Source organism: Neofelis nebulosa, chromosome 2 (genome assembly GCF_028018385.1).
Source record: "Neofelis nebulosa isolate mNeoNeb1 chromosome 2, mNeoNeb1.pri, whole genome shotgun sequence".
Classification (NCBI taxonomy): domain Eukaryota; kingdom Metazoa; phylum Chordata; class Mammalia; order Carnivora; family Felidae; genus Neofelis; species Neofelis nebulosa.
In genome coordinates this window covers 163,444,100-163,463,433 of record NC_080783.1, presented here as the reverse complement: position 1 = coordinate 163,463,433, position 19,334 = coordinate 163,444,100, and the positions used below count along the sequence as shown (strand labels likewise).

At 38.0% G+C, this 19,334-nt stretch overlaps 1 protein-coding gene and 1 long non-coding RNA gene across 9 annotated transcripts in view; one reads left to right on the top strand and one right to left on the bottom strand.

The window, feature by feature from the left end:
* PTGER3 (prostaglandin E receptor 3) overlaps positions 1-19,334 on the bottom strand; it is a 187,493-nt gene that overhangs the window by 97,532 nt on the left and 70,627 nt on the right. For 4 of the 8 annotated variants that reach the window (XM_058716983.1, XM_058716985.1, XM_058716986.1 and 1 more), the window contains exon 3: positions 13,849-13,940. The exons of 3 other annotated variants lie outside the window; for them this stretch is intronic. In XM_058716983.1, coding sequence (XP_058572966.1) covers positions 13,849-13,940 — 92 coding nt within the window. Of the gene's footprint in view, positions 1-7,025; positions 11,461-13,848; positions 13,941-19,334 lie in introns of those variants that run through there. One more of the 8 variants, XM_058716987.1, reaches the window with a different exon arrangement.
* LOC131504569 (uncharacterized) overlaps positions 16,205-19,334 on the top strand; it is a 71,353-nt gene continuing 68,223 nt past the window's right edge. Inside the window, exon 1 of the long non-coding RNA XR_009258061.1 lies at positions 16,205-16,258. This is a non-coding gene — a long non-coding RNA (uncharacterized LOC131504569). The remainder of the gene's footprint in view (positions 16,259-19,334) is intronic.

Here is a 19,334-nt window from a genome sequence, read left to right as displayed (position 1 = left end):
CAATGCAGTTCCTCTATTTCCTACAACCATTAGTATTTGGACAGATACCCTGGGTAATTGTAGGCATTTATAATTAGGTTTTGATGGGGAACCATTTCAAGAAAATGATTTAGTCAGCTGTGAACCAGATTGTTGGCCAAATCTCCCACCCAAATGAAAACACAGCAAGGCATGTTGATACAAAGAGAACTTTAGAACTATGCTGAAAGTTCCATTATTTTGCCAAAAACAATTGCATCACTTCCTAGGAACATAATTACATGTCTCATGAACCTCTATTTTTCTTTTAAAAAAGTACAGCCAATGGGATTTTATTGGCACAACCTGTAGCTCAGGATCAGAGTCACAATATGTGCATCAAAAGCAAAGGCTGGGCAATGTTCTGTGTGATCATGAATAGCATTTAGAGGCCTCCAAAGTTCCAACATGAACTGGTGTCAACCGTTGGACATTGACATTAAAAAGACTAGAGAGGCATTTGACCCTCAACCCAAGATGAGACTTTATTTTTTTTTTATTTTTTTTATTTTTGAGACCGAGAGAGACAGAGCATGAACAGGGGAGGGGCAGAGAGAGAGGGAGACACAGAATCTGAAACAGGCTCCAGGCTCTGAGCTGTCAGCACAGAGCCCGATGCGGGGCTCGAACTCACGGACCGTGAGATCATGACCTGAGCCGAAGTCAGACGCTTAACCGACCAAGCCACCCAGGCGCCCCAAGATGAGACTTTAAAGAAGTTTTTTTTTTTATGTTTATTTACATATATATATATATATAGAGAGAGAGAGAGAGAGAGAGAGAGAGAAGAAGAGGCAGAGAGAGAATCCCAAGCAGGCTCCATGCTATCAGCGCAGAGCCTGTCTTGGGGCTTGATCTCACAAACCATGAGATCATGACCTGAACCAAACCAAGAGTTGGGATGCTTAACCAACTGAGCCATTCAGGCACCCCCAAGATGAGACTTTAATTAGCAGACAAAACAGAGATGCAAATGCTTGTTATGTTTTTTTGAAGGCTTATCCATGTACAACACAAAATTGTAATTAAAAATCTCCAAATAACCAAATCTAACTCAAGAAGGCAATGGCTGGACTACTATTACCCTCAGTGCTCACTACTAGCATCATATTGCTGTTTGAATGCCTCCTTCAAATGACTTTGTAAATCCTTCATTATCTTCTTTTAAATGGGTAGCATCTAGCATTCCTTAAACCTTCAACCTCTAAGTGAATATATTGCTTTTATTTGGAAACTACCAGGGAAGAAACCTGACTGTTCAAAACAGTGAAATCAACTTAAGTTGATAACTTATGTACAGGAATTCCTACAACCTCCTACTCTTTCCAACATAGAGCAATTTAACTTTAGTCTAATTGGGGCATTTATAATCTGCTACAAACAACACAAATATCTTTCCCAACACTTGTTTATGAGCTTTATGTTGTTTATTTATTTACTGGAAAAATTTCCAGGTATTTTAATGTCAGAAATATGATCACTTTTGAATTGTCTTTCCTAACTGGAGCCAGGGCTGGCATGCATCATTGAGATTTTGATTCAGTCCCTAAACCCATTACATACAGAAGCTGCATCATTTTAGGTCTTATTATTTTGGAGTTTACATGTAGCCTCCTCTCTAAATCAACCAACACATCTGTTATGGGTTGAATTGTGTCCTTTACCCCAATCAAATTCCTATGTTGCAGTTCTAACCCCCAGTATATCAAAATGTGATCTTATTTGAAAATAGGGTCATTGCAGATGCAGTTAGTTAACATGAGGTCATACTGGAATAGACTGGTCCACTATGACTGGTGTTCTTATAAAAAGGAGAAAATTGGATATAAGACACACACTATGTGGGGTGATATGTCTACAAGCCAGGGAATGCCAAACATAGTTAGCAAACCACCAGAAACTGGGAGGGTAGCATGGAACAGATTCTCCCTGATGCTCAGAGAAGGAACCAACCCTACCAACTCCTTGGTCTTTCAGTCTCCAAAACTGCAAGAAATAAATGTCTGTTGTGTAAGCCACCCAGTCAGTGGTTCTTTGTTATGGAAGCCTAGGAAACTAACACACCTTCTTCACTAGTGTGCCAGTGAATAATCTCATTAGTGACTCCTTTTTCACCCCTGCTCCTGTGTATTAAACGGGAATATGTGCATGTTACCAGTGATCCCAGGAGTTATCTTCAAAATGATGGCTATTTTTAAAATGGATATCTCTAAGCATTCCTTTGACCTTCCAAAAGATGAAAAATGGTGAGACTTGGAAGGAAAGCAAGACACTTTGTCTTCTTCTTATACCTTCCTTTAAAAAATATTGTAGCAGCCCACTGGGTACATACTAATAGTGAAAAACATTCTGATAGAACTATGAGCATCAATCATAAGTGCAGCCAATTGGGCATTCAACTAACGTCTTTAAGGTGGGAGCTAAGCAACGGAAGGATTTCAAGTAAGAAAATAAACAATGAAGTATCTTTGCTATCAAGAAGGAGAGAAGGCCATGGCTTTCATCATTTGGGAAACCAAATAAGATCCACAAAAACAAACTACTGCTTATAAAATAGAAAAGGAGGTAGTAATATCAAGGGAAGATCAGTAGTCAGCACCTGGATTGAAACCTTGACTTTCCTAGTCCTAGAAGAATTTGGACTAGGCAAATTTCCTACTACCACTACATTCCCAGCTTCCAGATCTTTGAGCCACATTTGATATGTGTAGTTGTCAAACTACTGATGGCAATTCAAGTTAACTTCTTAGAGGACAGTTGGAGATTTGCAAAGAGCTTGTAGCAAAATTTCTTGGGGCCCTATTACGATCGTGTGTTGCTTTGGCACACATGTAATTCCTATCAGATCCAGATTCCAGCCACTTACTCAAAATTGAAGCATCCTGTAAATGCCTTTCTTGGGAACCTATTACGATCATGTGTTGCTTTGGCACACATGTAATTCTTATCAGATCCAGATTCCAGCCACTTACTCAAAAATGCCTTTCTTGGGGCCATATTTTACCTCTGGGGATTTATAGTGGTCTTAGGAATAATGGCTTCACATGTATCATCTCTAATCTTTGCAGCAACCCTACAAGGTAGGTGTTACTTACCCTGATTTATAAATAATGAAACTGAGGCTAAGGGAAATTAAATATAGAGTCTCCAAGGTCACATAATTACCTAGTGTAAGTCAGGATTCAAATCTAGGACTGTCCAACCTTAAAGTCTGAGCTATCTCTACAAGCTTGCACTATTCTGCCTTTGAAGAAATGCTGGATCCAGTTAGAGAGCAATATTTCAGTTTGTTATTTCTCCTTGAGTTTCTAAGATTGCATTTAAATTTTTGTCAAGTGAGATAAGGTTGTGGCACTCTTTCTCAGCTTTGTCTGTTACCTCCACAGAATCTCTGCCAATGCCAAGTGTAAATTTAAACTAGTTATGTGCCTAGAAAGCCAACCACTGAATGGTTATTCTGAAAGTGTGGCTAACTGCCTGCCTTAAGTAACATATAGACAGTTTGGGCCTTGAATAATCTTGAATGATTGCTTTTGCTCAAACTCAGCTCAAACTTTGCTGAAACTTTCTTTCACCAGCAAGGACTTGTTGAATGCCAAGTCTATGTCATACACCAGACATGGAGATGAAAAACATATTCCCTGCCTTGGCTATGCAAAGAAGATGGGCAAATAAACCAACAAATTAAAGCACAGACAATTATTTTATCATTAAGATGTCCTACAAGAAGTGAAACTTGAGCTGAAACTCATGAAAGCCGAGTTATGGTTAATCATATTGAGAAGAGAAGGGAATATCTAGCATAGAAGGAACAGCATGGGCAAAGCATAAAGGCATGGGATTTTAGTTTAGCATTGCTGGAAAATAGGCTGATGTGGAAGAAGACAACAGAGGCTCAGCAGAGACTAGATTGTAGAAAGTTCTCTGGACTAAGTTAAGTTTTCTTAACCTTACCCTGAAGGCCATAGGAAAACATTAAGGATGTTAAGAATGAAAACAACATGAACAGATTTTCATTTCATTAACAAAATTTCACAGTGACAGAAAATGTGGAGGATAACTGGAGGTCCCAAGACCGGACACAGGACACCAGTTACTGGGGTAAGTAAGATGGGAAATGATGGAAGCCTAGATTTAGACCATGGGTGTGAAGATGGAGAGACAGAATTAAGAAATACTTGTTGAACTAACAGACCTTAAAGGATGGTTAGATCTATAAAGAGGTTGGGCACCTGGGTGGCTCAGTTGTTTAAACGTCTGACTTCAGCTCAGGTCATGATCTCATGGTTTGTGGGTTCAAGCCCCACATTGGGCTCTGTGCTGACAGCTCAGAGCTTGGAGCCTGCTTCACATTCTGTGTTTCCCTCTCTCTCATTCTCTCTCTCTCTCAAAAATAAACACTTGGGGTGCCTGGGTGGCTCAGTTGGTTGAGGGTCCGACTTCGGCTCAGGTCATGATCTCACAGTTTGTGAGTTCAAGCCCCACGTCGGGTTCTGTGCTGACAGCTCAGAGCCTGGAGCTTGCTTAGGATTCTGTGTCTCCCTCTCTCTCTGCTCCTCCCCTGCTCATGCTCTGTCTCTCTCTCTCTCTCAAAAATAAATAAAGATTAAAAATTTTTTTAAATAAATAAACATTAAAAAAAATAGATTCTCCCTCTACCCCTCCGCTTAGCTCATGCTCCCTCTCACTCTCTAAAAGAAATAAAATGAAAACAAAACAAAACAAAACTTACAGAAAGGAGGTTAACTCAGCCATTTGTTTTCCTTTATTCCAAAGTCTTACTAAGAATATATTACTGTCTTTTCCCCATTCTCTGTTTATTTTCTTGGTATAATGTTCACTTAATTTTGCTTGAATATCTCTTATTCTTCACAACTACCAGAAGCATTATCACCCACTACCACCAACCCAGCAGTCAGCAAGTATTTATGGAGCACATATTACTAAATCATACTTTGTCCAATCTTGTAACAAATTTATAATCCTCTCTTTTATTCCTGAATTTCTATTAGTAGTCTCTGTTTGGTTTAATCCTGTATTTTTAGTGGACTGTGTTTTCCTTTCTTTTTTTCTTTAAAATTTTTTTTTTCAACGTTTTTAATTTATTTTTGGGACAGAGAGAGACAGAGCATGAACGGGGGAGGGGCAGAGACAGAGGGAGACACAGAATCGGAAACAGGCTCCAGGCTCCGAGCCATCAGCCCAGAGCCTGACGCGGGGCTCGAACTCACGGACCGCGAGATCGTGACCTGGCTGAAGTTGGACGCTTAACCGACTGCGCCACCCAGGCGCCCCTCTTTTTTTCTTTTTAATTTGAGATAGCATGTGAGAGAGGGAGAGGGGAAGTGGGAGAGAGAGAGAGAGAGAGAGAGAATCTTAAGCAGGCGCCAAACTCAACGTGGAGCCCAGTGCAAGGCTCCAATCAATGACCCTGGAATCATAACTTGAGCCAAAGTCAAAAGTCAGATGCTCAATTGACTAAGCCACCCAGGTGCCCCAAAGGCATTGTGTTTTCTTAGTGTGTAATTTTTTCTTCCCTTCCTGTGCCATAGTATTTCAGTGCTTAAATTTTCTCTGTACACCCACATTTTTAAAAATTATTTACTCAAGACAATGCTGCACAAATATTTCTAGTCCATTTTTAAAGCATTTAAAAGGATTTAACATTTAAGTTGTAAGTTAAATCAATAAACTGATAAAAACCATAATCGGCAACTACTTTCATTAGTAAGTTAACTTAACTTTCATTAAGAAAACATTAACTACTTAACTTTCATTAAGAAAGCGACTAAAGATTGTTATTCATTTGCTTAGGCTCTGGTGTACTTATTTCCAATAAATAAATAAATAGCACTATACTTTGCTCAAAGAATTCACAAGATGAATTTTTTTAGATCCTCATATGTGTAAATTATACTCATTTTATTCCACAGGCTATATATCTCAAGATACAAAGTTAAAATTCAGCTCCTGTACCACGGTAAGAAATGACATAGTTAACTAGAAGGGAAGTTATTTTGGGACACATGGGTGACTCAGGTCATGAACTCACAGTTTGTGAGTTTGAGTCCCACATTGGGCTCCCCTGCTGACAACTTGAAGCCTACTTGGGATTCTTTCTCTCTCCTTTTCTCTACCCCTCCCCCTCACCAGCAGGGGCTGCGTAGAGAAAGAGAGGGGGACAGAAGATCTGAAGTGGGCTCTGTACTGACAGCAGAGAGCCCAATGTGGGACTTGAACTCAAGAACCCCAAGATCATGACCTGAGCCAAAGTCGGATGCTCAACCGACTGAGCAATCCAGGCATCCCAAGACAAGTTATTTTAAATGCAGGCTTATATTTATCTTATTTATTCTTTTTCTAAAAGTAATAATTCTACACTCAACAAATATTTACAGTTGTTTTCAGGGCACCTGGGTGGCTCAGTCAGTTAAGCACCTGACTTTGGCTCAGGTCATGATCTTGCAGTTCATGAGTTTGAGCCCTTTGTCAAGCTCTGTGCTGAACAGCTTAGAGCCTGGAGCCTGCTTCAGATTCTTTCTCTCTCTCTCTCTCTCTCTCTCTCTCTCTCTGTCTCAAAAATAAAATAAATAAATATTTTTAAATATTTATAGTTGTTTTCTTCAAGAAATCTAAAAGACTCCCTTGTATCACTCAAATTTAAAGACTACCTCAAATGGCATAACATAGACTTTTAACTATAGAGAACAAACTGTGGTTACCAGAGGGGTGGTGAGGGGATGGGCGAAAAAAGTCAATGGGATTAAGAGTACACTTAAAATAATGAGCATGGAGTAATGTATAGAATTGTTGAATCACTATATTGTACACCTGAAACTAATATAACACTATATGTTACCTATATTGGGATTAATTATTTTTGAATGGCATAACATCAAAGAGGAAAAGTAAATGGAGAAACAACTGTCTGCTAAATGCCACCCTTACCCATAGTGTGCATACCTAGTTGTCCTAAGCATTACTTACACAGATTGCAGTCTCGTCACTTAGCCTCTCCATCAAGTTTTTATTGAGTAAATTCTATGAGCTTTGCTCTGTGCTAGGCTCTGTAGATACAAGAGATACATAAAACACGGGTCCTGCCCACAAGGAGCTTACAATGTGGTTGGGAGTTTTGTTAAACAAACTATAAAAGCTCTTAAAAATACATTTTGTACAAACTATTTTTACATAAAAAAGCACTTCAGATAATTAAAAAGAAAAGCCTTAGAACCTGAATGAAATGCAGCCACATTTTTATCCATGGATGAGCCTAGAGATATTTTGAATTAACAAAATATTCAGTAAATGCTAGATTAATGAAAATATAAGCACAAATATTTTTAGGACAACAATTAAACATTTAAGTAATGATAGTAATTAAGAGTATATCAAGCTAGGTATATTTTATACAGATGTTTAAAGTACCTGAATAATTACCATTATCTTTACAATACATTTCTTTTGAATGTCCTTCCAACTACTGAGAATGTTGAAAAAAACTTTTGTTCTCTTGGTTTATATGGTTCCTTTATAACCTGGGTTTTATTATTTATTTCATTTTTAAAAATCATTCTTATAGACAGTAAAAATGTGGATTAATTCAACTCTTACTGAATTTTCATATCTTTTATGGACCAAAGTCCCCTTATAACTATAAGACACATATACACATTTACATATAAAAGATAATGACTCTAATTTTCTCCTCCTTCCTTGGGAGAATTTGGATAAACATAGCTTCTGATGGAAGCCCAATCATCTAATCCTAACATGCCCTGTTTCCATAGCTCACCCTGGCCCTATGCCATTCCTCTTCAGACTACCGAGCCCAACCCCTTCTGGAGCAGAAGAGCTGGGTGTTTGCTTGTTTTTGTTTGTTTGTTTGTTTGTTTGTTTGTTTCACACTGGGCTGCAGTGGTGCTGTACTAAAGCACTGGTTCTGCAATAGGATGGAGGCGGGCATAGGCACGAGTTCATTGTTCCAAAGCAAACGTCATAGGTCTAAAATTACACAGAATATATTATACGTAGTCAGGAACCAAGTCTATACAAGTCACCTGTAAAGCATTTTAACATCACAGGTTTGTTTGCATATGTTTTCCACAGAGCTTCACAGTAGGTACTATAATTACAATAAAACTGTAGATCAAGCTCCATTTCTCCACACGTGACCTCTTTGGCAGAAATTTATTTTATTCTGAAGGCTAATTCTATTCTCAGCGTAATCTCATTACATAATTATGAGAATCCATGTTTCTGGAAGATAATTTTAAAAAGGAAGATGAAAGCCCTTGTTAAAAGTCAGTAAGTGTGTTGCTGAATCATGATCCAGAATATTTGAGAACATCTGTTACAGAACTTATTTAGGGTGAATTTAGTATGAAATGGATATATTTCTGTGGATTAAAAATGAAAGTATCAAAAGTATTTTTACACTGGCATATACCATCTCTCCATTAGATTTCAAACTAATTTGACAGAAATCATTTCTAATTGTGTGAGAACTCTTTACCAAATAGTCATGATTTTTCAAACTTTTCCAATCATTTTATTACTTGATGACTTTCACATATAGCGTTTTAATAAACATTATTGTATTAAACTGCATGTGATTATTCTGCCTGGATGTAGCTTGGGGGAGGGGAGGGGAGAGTAGAGTGTGCAAGCAAGGGAGAGGCAGAGGGAGAGAGAGAGAGAGAGAGAGAGAGAGAGAGAGAGAGAGAGAGAGAGAGAGTCTTAAGCAGGTTCCACGCTCAGCATGGAGCCTGACGCAGGGCTGATTCCATGACCGTGGCATCACAACCTGAGTGGAAACCAGGAGTCAGATGCTCAACCAACTGAACCACCCAGGCGCCCCTGAATGTAGCGTTTTTAAATCAGGAAAGTTTAACATAAAATTTCCCGAGTTGAATAGCAACATGGAAACAAAGAGCTTTCTTTCTATAACATTCATTTATATTTGCAACTGCTAATATTGTACGTAAACGTTGCCTTTGTTGAGAATTTACCAATTAAGGACCATCTTTCTTGGTCTCAAATACTGCACTAGTGTTAAGAGACCTATGGAGAAAATGTAAGAAAAGGATCCTGTCCACCATGAAATAGAATTTTGTTAAGGGGAAAAGACATATATAATGAAAATATTTCAAGAATAATATAGAAATCATCAAAAAGAACACTATATAACTTCAGAGTGGGATAGGAAGAAAACAAAGAAACTTAAATTTCAAGGCCTAAGGACAAGGTGAGATTGCACATTTGGGAGATGGGTAGGTTTTGCGTGGGGAAAAATAATCATGAAGTATTATAAACGAGAATAGCACGAAGAGATTTGAAGTTTATTCTGTCCATGACATTTAAACCTACATAGTCAGGAATACAGTTTGTATAGTTGAAACTGAGAAGTCATATTCTAGAGCTGGAGATAAGTCTGGATAAAGAATTAATCACAGTTAATACTTGTTGAGTATCTACTGTGTAAGGCTCACTTTACATACATTATCACAATACCCCATTACAGGTAAGTATCATTTTCTTTAATTTGTAGATTAATTCATTGAAATTCAATGAAATTAATTAAATGTGTCAAGCTCACAGAGCTAGTGCATGGCACAGCCACATTTAAATCCAAATTTGATTCCAAAACCCATGCTTCTATTATTGTCTTGTAAATGGAATATCATGGAAACCAATCTCACATCCCACTCTACTGTAAGAAGAACAATAAACTTGGAATCAAAGAACTTACAGTTGGATCTAAATTCTTACTTATATTACCCATGAGACATTGGGCAAGCCCTCTGTAAACTTGGGCCTCTTTTGCAAAAATAAAATAATTTCATATTTTTCTCTGTGTGTACAGCAAGTTACATAAAGCCATTTAAAATACAAGTGTGAATGAAAATAATTGTGTTTTACAGCTAATCCACAACTGGTTCAACTATTTAAAGGAATGACTCACTGCTTTGGTTTAATTTAGTCGACAGAGAGGACAATGGAGTCACAGTATAGGCTCCTAAGACAAAACTGCTGATACATTTTATCATGGCTTCCTTAGATGTCCTAGTAGGTGAAATCATAATCCTTAGCACAGTGGCTAAAGGAGGGACACTCAATAAATATGTTTTGAACTGAGTGAATGAGGGGGGAAGGGAAAGAGGAAGAGAGGGGGAAAGTATGAGAGAAAGAAAGACTGGTTGAATTTACAAGCAGGTAAGGACATAAGCTGAAAGATATTCAGTGACTCAGAAGTGTTTTTTTTTTTTTAGTTTATTTATTTATTTTGAGACAGAGGAAGACTCACAAAGCACAGGTCAGAGGGGGTGCAAAGAAAGAGGGAGAGAGAAAGAATCCCAAGCAGACTCCATATCAGCACAGAGCTTAATGCAGGGCTCGAACTCACAAACCGTGAGATCATGCCCTGAGCCGAAATCAAGAGTCAGATGCTTAAACAACTGAGCCACCCAGGTGCCCTTCAAAAGTATTTTTTAAAAGCTCATAGAATTTCTAATTTCAATTCAGACAAAATAGATTCCTTTATTTCATAAAAAGTAACAAAATTTGATATTTGGTAGCTATATCACTTACTAATTTTGCCTTTTGTATGTCACCTGGGAAGAAATTTTAAGAAATCCTGAACCGATAGTGGTAAATCAAAAGGCTATGCCCGGATTTTTTATTGCTCTAACACTATGGTTAATCATGTAGCCTCACTATTGTTTTCTGTGACACCTCAGAAGAGCCCTTAGCTGCACCCACTCCTTTTAATCTTCAAAGACAGAGAAATAGCACTTAAACTGATTCCTGAGTTACAAAGTGGCATATAACCAGAATACAGACCTAAGGACTTTTAGTTCCAAGCTTAGTGCAGAGGAACACATCTCCAACACATTCATCACACATTTGGCATAAATATCTTTTGCCATGGTGCCTTCCTGCCTCCATTTGGCACCCTCTTCTATCTCATTAAAGTTTATGTCCTAGTAATTGAATTCCTGTCCTCAAAATGTTGACTTTTGACTTTTGAAAACTTACACTGATTTTTCAAACTCATCAAATCAAAACTACCATAAAATGTAAAGATGTCCATACTGGTTGAGACTCAGGCAATGGCTTGAAGTTGGGGGAACACTGAAAAATGGGTTTTTCATTTTCTCACTTTTTCACCAATCATTCTCTGTGAAATCGGGCTCAACTTCTTAAATATGTACCCAAAATCCAGTTCCAGGATGCAATTTAGCACTCACAGGCACACTTTACGATAATAAACCTGGTTTCAGTGGGTATTACTGACGACAAAAAAACATTAATTTTTTTTAAAGATGAAAATGAAGAAATAATCCAAATCAAACATAAATTCTCCTTCTCAGGTGGGAAGAAATACACAAACTCAGGGAAGCAGGAATTTCAAAAAAAAGTTCAGCTCCGTTCTTTCATTATCTGTTAGAATAGAGAGAGAAAGATGTAATAAGCATGGGTAGGGGGACTGTTTTTGTCTGGCATGAAGAGAGGGTATAAGTGAGAAATATTTAGACTTTGAAACATTCTTTTTTTTTTTGAGTTTTTAAAAAATATTTAGGAAGTTTATTTTGTAGGTCACACAACCTTTATAAATGTTTCCATAATTGTATCTTGGCCGGCTGCAGAGTCACTCACTCTGCATGAAACATTCCTATTTGAAGTAATTACATGTGTGTTTTGTAAATAAAAACAATTTAAATAACTCTGGGATTTTGGATCACTTAAGCTTCTGAATGATTTAATTATGCTAAGTATATGCTTTTTATGAGTAATTTTTCTGGTTCCCAAGTTTATAAGTCCAGTAGAATAATCAAATCATAACACTGTATCAGTTGTAGTCACATTGAATAATCTTGTTGTAAAAACAAGTCCCAATCAGTGTCTAACAATACCCTAAAAAGATATAAGGATGAATGCAAATCTAAATAACCATGAAATACAATTTTTCTCCTATCAAACCAACAAAGTATTTGTGTGTGTGTGTGTGTGTGTGTGTGTGTGTGTGTATGTTTTAAAATAATATACAGTGCTGGTTAGGATGAAGTAAAGCAGAAACTCTACCACACTGCTGATGAAATTTTGAATCTTTATAATTTTTTTGAAAAGCAGTCAGACTATGTGCATCTTTAAAGAATATTAAAAATTGGCATATTAATTATTTCTTAAAGTATAGTTATGATAAAACAATCACAAATTTTTTAGAACTATATTTCTGTCTTTAGGTAATGATATAGTTCTATTCATTGTGGGGCCAAATTTGAACACAGATTATGATAAGTAAACTACAGTGCACCTTTTAATAGACTATCATAAATATTAAAATTACTTTTAAAATAATTTGTAAATAGTCTGGGGAATGTTTATTTTATGTTAAGTTAGATAAAAACAAGATATGGTAAAAAAAAAAACAACAAAATATGGTAGAGCACATGTAATATTATCCTAAGTATGTAAAACAAAATCAAGGAAAGGACAGGGGGAAAAGATGAGAAAGAAATTTACTAAAATGACGGCGAATTTTTCCTGGGGAGTGGAAGTAAAGTTTAGCAAGCTGCTTTTCTTTCTAATTTTCTGTGTTTTTCTAAGTTTCTACAGAAAGCTTGGTTTATTTTCATAATGAAGGGAAAGGACAATGGGATTTACTTTAAAAAATTAAAAATGAAATTAGAGTGAGCCTACTAATAAAGAGATGGGAACTGGGGATCTCCCTTCTTTTCCCTTCACTTGTTTTCCAAAGAATTCTGCATTTATGGCAAAAAAAAAAAGTGCCCAGAATAGATGTATTACATGCAGATATTTAAGGAAAGGCTGTAGGACGATGAAGATGAGTTGAATAAAAACTTTATTGACTTTGAAGCTACATTCCAGAATGAACCAGCTTATTGGTATACTTTAGGCATTGTTGCACACTATATCTCTATTGGAAAACACATTTTGATCTTCCCCTGAGGAACAGAAGTGATTACCTTTCAGTAACTTCAGCCATGAGAGAACAAATGGCCAAAGACTTTGAGCTGCTTAAAGGTCCATATCCATCCTAACAACTTACATGGAATGATGGAGTCATTGTACCCAGCCTCACCCAGGGAATGAAATAAAATGAACGTGCTGACTTTCCATTACAATAGCGAGTTCAACTTATTTGAAAAGCCAAGTGTGCTATGTTTGAAAAAAAAAATTAAAACTTTTCACATTCTTTCATTAAAACAAAAAAGATCACATAATGGAGTAATACCCAGAAGATTATTCATTCATTTAACCCTACAGTCAGAAATATTGAAATATTGAAATAAGGTGTTTTAGGAAGGAAGCTAATGCTTGAAATTTAATATGACTATGCATTGTATTCGGCATTATGATCTGCTTTCTAGAGTATCCATTCTTTGAAGTACGTGTTTTATACAAAATAAATCTATTCAAAAGGGCAAGCAGGGGTGTGCTAACCATGTGGCGAGCACACTGAGTTCTGATGTCTAATCAAAACAGAGTGGCTTAGCCTTAAAATACTCCTAGAGGGTGTTCTTAGTGTGAAAAATCAGTGACATGCAGGCTCTTTTACTGCATGAGAGTTGACTAGTCACAAGATCAGCTTGGAACCAGTCTCAGAAAGTTCTTAGTTGGAGGAAATTTAAGTGAAGTTGTAAAAACAGCAACAGCTCCTCTAAGGAATCTAGTCCTCCTTAGTCAGATGTGTGTGCTTAAACTGCACTTTAATTCTTAGGGATATTTCGTCCTCGTAGCATGAACGCGATCAGAACAGAGATAGGGGAAGGCTATACTGTAATCTAGACAGCTTCTACATCTCACCTTTCCAACTGGTCACTCCACATCAAGGTTGAGGAGCACTGGTGGGGTAAGGAGGTGGAGCTGGATGCATAGTTGTTTGTGTGGTGCCTGATCTGTGAACAGACAGAGGGTTTCAGTGGACAGAATCATTGATGATGATCCCTTTTGTCAGATGACTGTTCCTTGAACATTTTATAGAAAAGCAGACCCAAAAATCTATACATCAATTTGCTTAGCTGTAGCCAACTAAACAAAAATATTTTAGATCTTATCTTCCCAAGACTGCTTCATTTCTGCCTCCAAGCTTTGACCCACCTTCTATTTCCTCCTATAGTTTCACACCATATATTACTTGAGTAGAGACCACACCTAATACGACTTCTAAATCCATAGAGCAGCTATCATACCACTTGTTAAATGCTGAATGAAAACTCACTGGCTTCGAGGGTGCCTGGATGGCTCATTCGGTTAAGTGTCCAACTCTTGATTTCTGCTGAGGTCATGATCTCATGATTTGTGGGATCAAGCCCCACATCAGGCTTCGTGCTGCCAGCCCAGCTTGGAATTCTCTTTCTCCCTCTCTCTCTGCCCCTCCTCAACTCAAAAAAAGAAAAAAGAAAAAAAGAAAAAAATAAACTTAAAAAAAGAAAAACCCCACTGGACTCAAATGATTGGTGTAGGTAAATCCAATTCTACCACTTTCTAGCTTTCCGTGACTTTCTGTTACTCCTAGGACAGACCATAATTCTTCACATGACCTCAAAGGTCCTTTTTGATCTAGCCTCTGTCTGCAACTCCAGCTTTGCCTGTTGAGACCACACTAGCCATCTGTGAATATCATGAATAGCATCATCCTCCTTCCTACCTCAGGGCCTTTGCACTTGAAGCTTCCTCTGCCTAGAATGCTCTTCCAATTCCCTCATCATCTGGCTGATTCCTACTTGTCCTTCAGATCTCAACTTGGAAAATCACTTCTTCAGAGAATATTCTGAATATTGACCAGGACTGGTCCCCCACTATGTGATACCCACTATCTTTTTTTCAAGAGCTCATTGTAGCTTGGAAACAAAAGTCACTTTTGTGAGTATTGTTTAATATTTGTTGCTATCTCTAGGCTACAAGTTTCATGCCTAGTTTTCCTTACCCCTGTGTCTCCACCAGCTACCACAGTGCCTGACACATAGGTCATGGACAGTTAAGTATTTGTGGCACGATTAAATAGGATTCTCCAAATAATAGCTTAAATTCACTGGATTCTCCAAATAATAGCTGAACAATGTTCTACAAATAATAGCTTAAATTCACTGGATTCAATAAAAACTACTAAGAAAGAAATACTTCCTCTGTATACATTTGTTAGTAATTCTCTTATAAGAAATGGCTGAAAAATTAAATTCTTACCAAAAATAGTATTACAAGAAAAGAAGAAATAAATGAAATCCAGTGTTTCCTTAGTCAGTATTTTTTATTGTGTTCCTTAGGTATTTTTTTCTCAAAGGTTTAGTTAAGATCATTTTAAACAGCATGCCCATTTCATGTAGCATAAACTACATAAGATGTAATTCTCTTTATTACAGACATGTAGTTCTCCAATTCCTGACTGTGTTAAGCAAATATATAATTTCTGTTTTAGGAAGGCAGTATTATTTGAAGGACAATAAAAAGATATGTCTTCTTTGCAAACCGAATAAACACTTTGACCAATATCTATTTCAGCACAAATAGAAGTTTAATGGCACTTGTAATAGAAATATTGTGGCTCTGGAAGAGTGGTCAGAGTTGAGGTCAGAGTAGAGAAAAAAGTACAGGATTTTCTATTTATTTTCTGAGCCTTTCAGAATTGCCTATGTGCCTTTGTAAAGAATAATCAATCCAGTTAGATTGGATACCTAACTACTGGACCCCTAGGTTTTTTCTTCCTGCTCTTATACTACATAGTTTATTGTTTGGAAGCCTGCTTTAACTAAGTAAAGTACTTGGGGTTGCGTTATTTGTTGGCTTAACTTGAGGAAAAGATACAACTGTAGGCGTTTGAATATCATGTTTGTCCAATGTCAAGTAACAGAAAAAGAAGGAACTGATGGGGTACCTGGCTGGCTCAGTCAGTGGAGCATGTGACTCTTGATCTGGGGTTGTAAATTCAAGCCTCATATTGGGTGTAGAGATTATTTTAAAAAACCATTTTTAAAAAGAAAGAACGGAAGGGGTGCCTGGGTGACTCAGTCGGTTGAGTGCCCCACTTGGTTTTGGCTCAGGTCATGGTTTGTGGGTTTGAACCATGTCAGCATGGAGACCGCTTCAGATTCTCTGTTCCCCTCTCTCTCTGTCCCTCCCCTGCTCATGCTGTGTCTCTCAAAAATAAACAAACATTAAAAAAGAAGAAAGAGGAGGAGGAGAAGGAGGAGGAACTGAAGAAATGAGGCACCGCAAGGTAACATGGGAAGAACTGGGAGCTTGGAAGCATGGTATGGTTCCCTGTTGCACTCTCTAAACCACTCCTCTCCATTGAGCCCTATTTCCCTTACAAACACTCCATGATTCGCTCCATCATTCTCAGAAAACTTTGCCTTTCTGTCACACCTAATTTCTGCAACTTACTCTGGCCCAGCAGCCAGTGGCTCATTCATTTCATGTCTATTTTCGTTCCTATGTATCTCTTATTTTACCCGGTCTCTCCAGTCTTTGTGCCCTTGTCTTCCTGGTTAGTGAATCAGTTTGACCTATATGAAACTGACAGTTTTGTTGGATCAAAAATGGTTGGATGTTGGAAATTATTTATGATTTAACTTAGTAACAGCCTTTTAACTAACCAGTGTTCTGACCCAAATTTTTCTCCTCTTGAACGCATCCTTCATATTATTTCTAAAGCAAACCTTGGCCAATCCTAAATATCTTTGAATGTTCCCCATGGCTACAGGATAAAGTTCTGAAGACCCACCACTGAGTGACTCCCAACTTGCATCTCCAGGTTAATCTCTTGCCTTTCACCAGAGCCTTGCTTCAGTCCCTAAACTATGCAGTCTGAGACTGGCCAATGCTTTTTCGCCCTTACTGTGGAGTTTGCTATTGCCTTTCTAAAATGCCTCTCTCTATTTCCGTCCAGAATTAATTCTACTTCTCCTTCAAGACCCAGCCTTTCATTTTCTTGGCAAAGTATTGGTCCTATTATTGTCCTTCTATACCATTGTACACATTATTTAAATTGTACTTTGTCAGTTTCTCACTCTGATTCACAGTAGGAACTCAATAACTTTGTGAATAAATTGATTTCTAAGTAAATGATTGGCTTTCCTCTTGATCAACATTGTGAGACAAGGACTGATCAAATTTTTCAGCACACAAAGAACCTACTACGTGTAAGTCACTTTTTCAGGTGTGATGGTATGCTCATACTTTAAAAGATTCCCTTGGTTTAGAAACACATAGTCTCCATATGCTTCACATTTCCCCTGAGAATATCTATCCTTACATTTTACCTGTGTACGGCTTTTCTTCCCAGAACTGGGAAGAAAGCACTCAGACACTCAGTGCACATTTTTAAATGAATGAATGAATAATAAGTAAGAACTGTCTTAGGCTGAGTACTCCCAGAAGCAGAACCTAAGCCAAGGATTTGTATTCAAGTGACTTATTAAGAATGTACTCCCAGAGAAAAACCAGTAAGGAAGTGGGAAAGTAGGACACGGAAGAAACCAGGCAAGGAGTGCAATTTTAAGTGATTCCAGCCTCAGCCTGAACTTGTGGGAAACTCTGGAGTATAAATTACAATTTCAAAGTTTGTCTCATTTATAAACAAAGAATCTGGGCTTCTCTACTCCCACATCCATCAGTCAGTGCTTCTTTGGGGGAACGAGACCCCCAGGCCCTCTGGCTTTTCCCTTGCCTTTGAAGGTGAGAGTGTGAGCAGTTATCAGCAAAACAAGCAGAAGTTGGGGGTGAATATATAGAACTGCTGTATGGGATCTAAGAGGTTCTGGGTAGGACTCCAATTATGTGGGATGTACTACCAGCCACACACTTAGCATATGGCGGGGGCTGCCATATGCAGAGATTGGAGAACTCTGGGAAGGTGTCCTATAGACAATTGTCTTCTCCACTCCTGCTACTGATGCCTAGGATCCCTTTAGCTGGGTCAAAACTTTTAAATCTATATGGAGAAACTATATTTAAAAAGAGAATTACCTTGTGTGGAAGAGAGAAGAGGTAAAAAACACTTATGTAGAACCCACCATAGGTCAGGCAGGGCCAAATTTGTAGGTGTAATTAAGTGTAATATTTTGTACCTTGGCTTCCATACGCACTCAAGTATGGGTCCTTCTGAGAGTGTAGGATGTGCAGGCACTGAAGGGCCTCTCTTAGACATTTTACTGCTTGTCACCATGAAGATGGTATCCTTTATGCTGCCCAACATCTTCCTGCTCAAGATAAGTCCTCTTTCTCTCGTTTGAGCTAAGCTCAATTTGGGGGTTTTTTACCCCCAAATTGCCAAACATGTACAATACCCCCTTTGCCCACATTGCTGGTCCTCTCTGGATATGACAGCCCAAAGATTTCAGTTAAAGCAAACTTATTTTCTAAGCCATACTACAGAAAATTTTTAAATATTCCAGTTAAGATAGAAAACAGAAAAGACTCGGTGTGTGTGTGTGTGTGTGTGTGTGTGTGTGTGTGTGATCTTGAATCTGAATTTGACTTTTGGACCAAATTATTTTCCTTGTGGAAATTGTGGTAGAAATATTGATGCATAAGTGGCCACTCGACAGACACCTGAACACAGCCGGGTTGTTTTGTCTACTGCCATAGCTTGTTGGTGGCCCCTGGGCCATCTGTGGTTTAGCTGCAGATGCCTGACGCCTGTGTTCCCAGAGCCACTCTGCCTCTGTCTGTTGAATACTGTGTTTGTCTGGGAGGCTCCTTCCAGAATAACCCGGCTGAACTCCACATTAGCTCACTAACTTCTCATCCGCTGCCTGATCCTGAAGAGCTGAGAGGTATGGTAATCTGCATTGTTTTCTTCAGAATTGCAACGCCAGATTCAAAACATATTGTAAAGGCCCTCTGGCTTTCTGAAGGATGTAGAAAACTGTTCAATAAGTACTTATCTCCTATCACTTCTAATGACCTGTGTCCTTGGTACAGATCATCCTCCCCCACAGCTAGCCCTCTTTTCTCCCATCTTTCTGTTCACTGGCTATGTTTCATCCATCTTCAGATATTCCTAAACTTCCCTTATCTCTAGAAATAAAACACACAGAAACACATGTGCTTGACTGCCTGAACTTTCCCCTTTCTGTACGTGTGGTCCAATTTGTCACCTCCCCTTTCACCACCAGCTTTCTATGTGGTACATCTACTACTTGTACTTCCTCTCCCTTCAAAGGTCTCCTAAATAATAGCCCACAGTTATAAAGTACTTTCTGTTTTGTCAGGCACTGTTCTAAACATTTTATAAATATTAATGTATTTCATTCTTCGAAGTTGGCACTATTATCATCTTCTCTTGACAA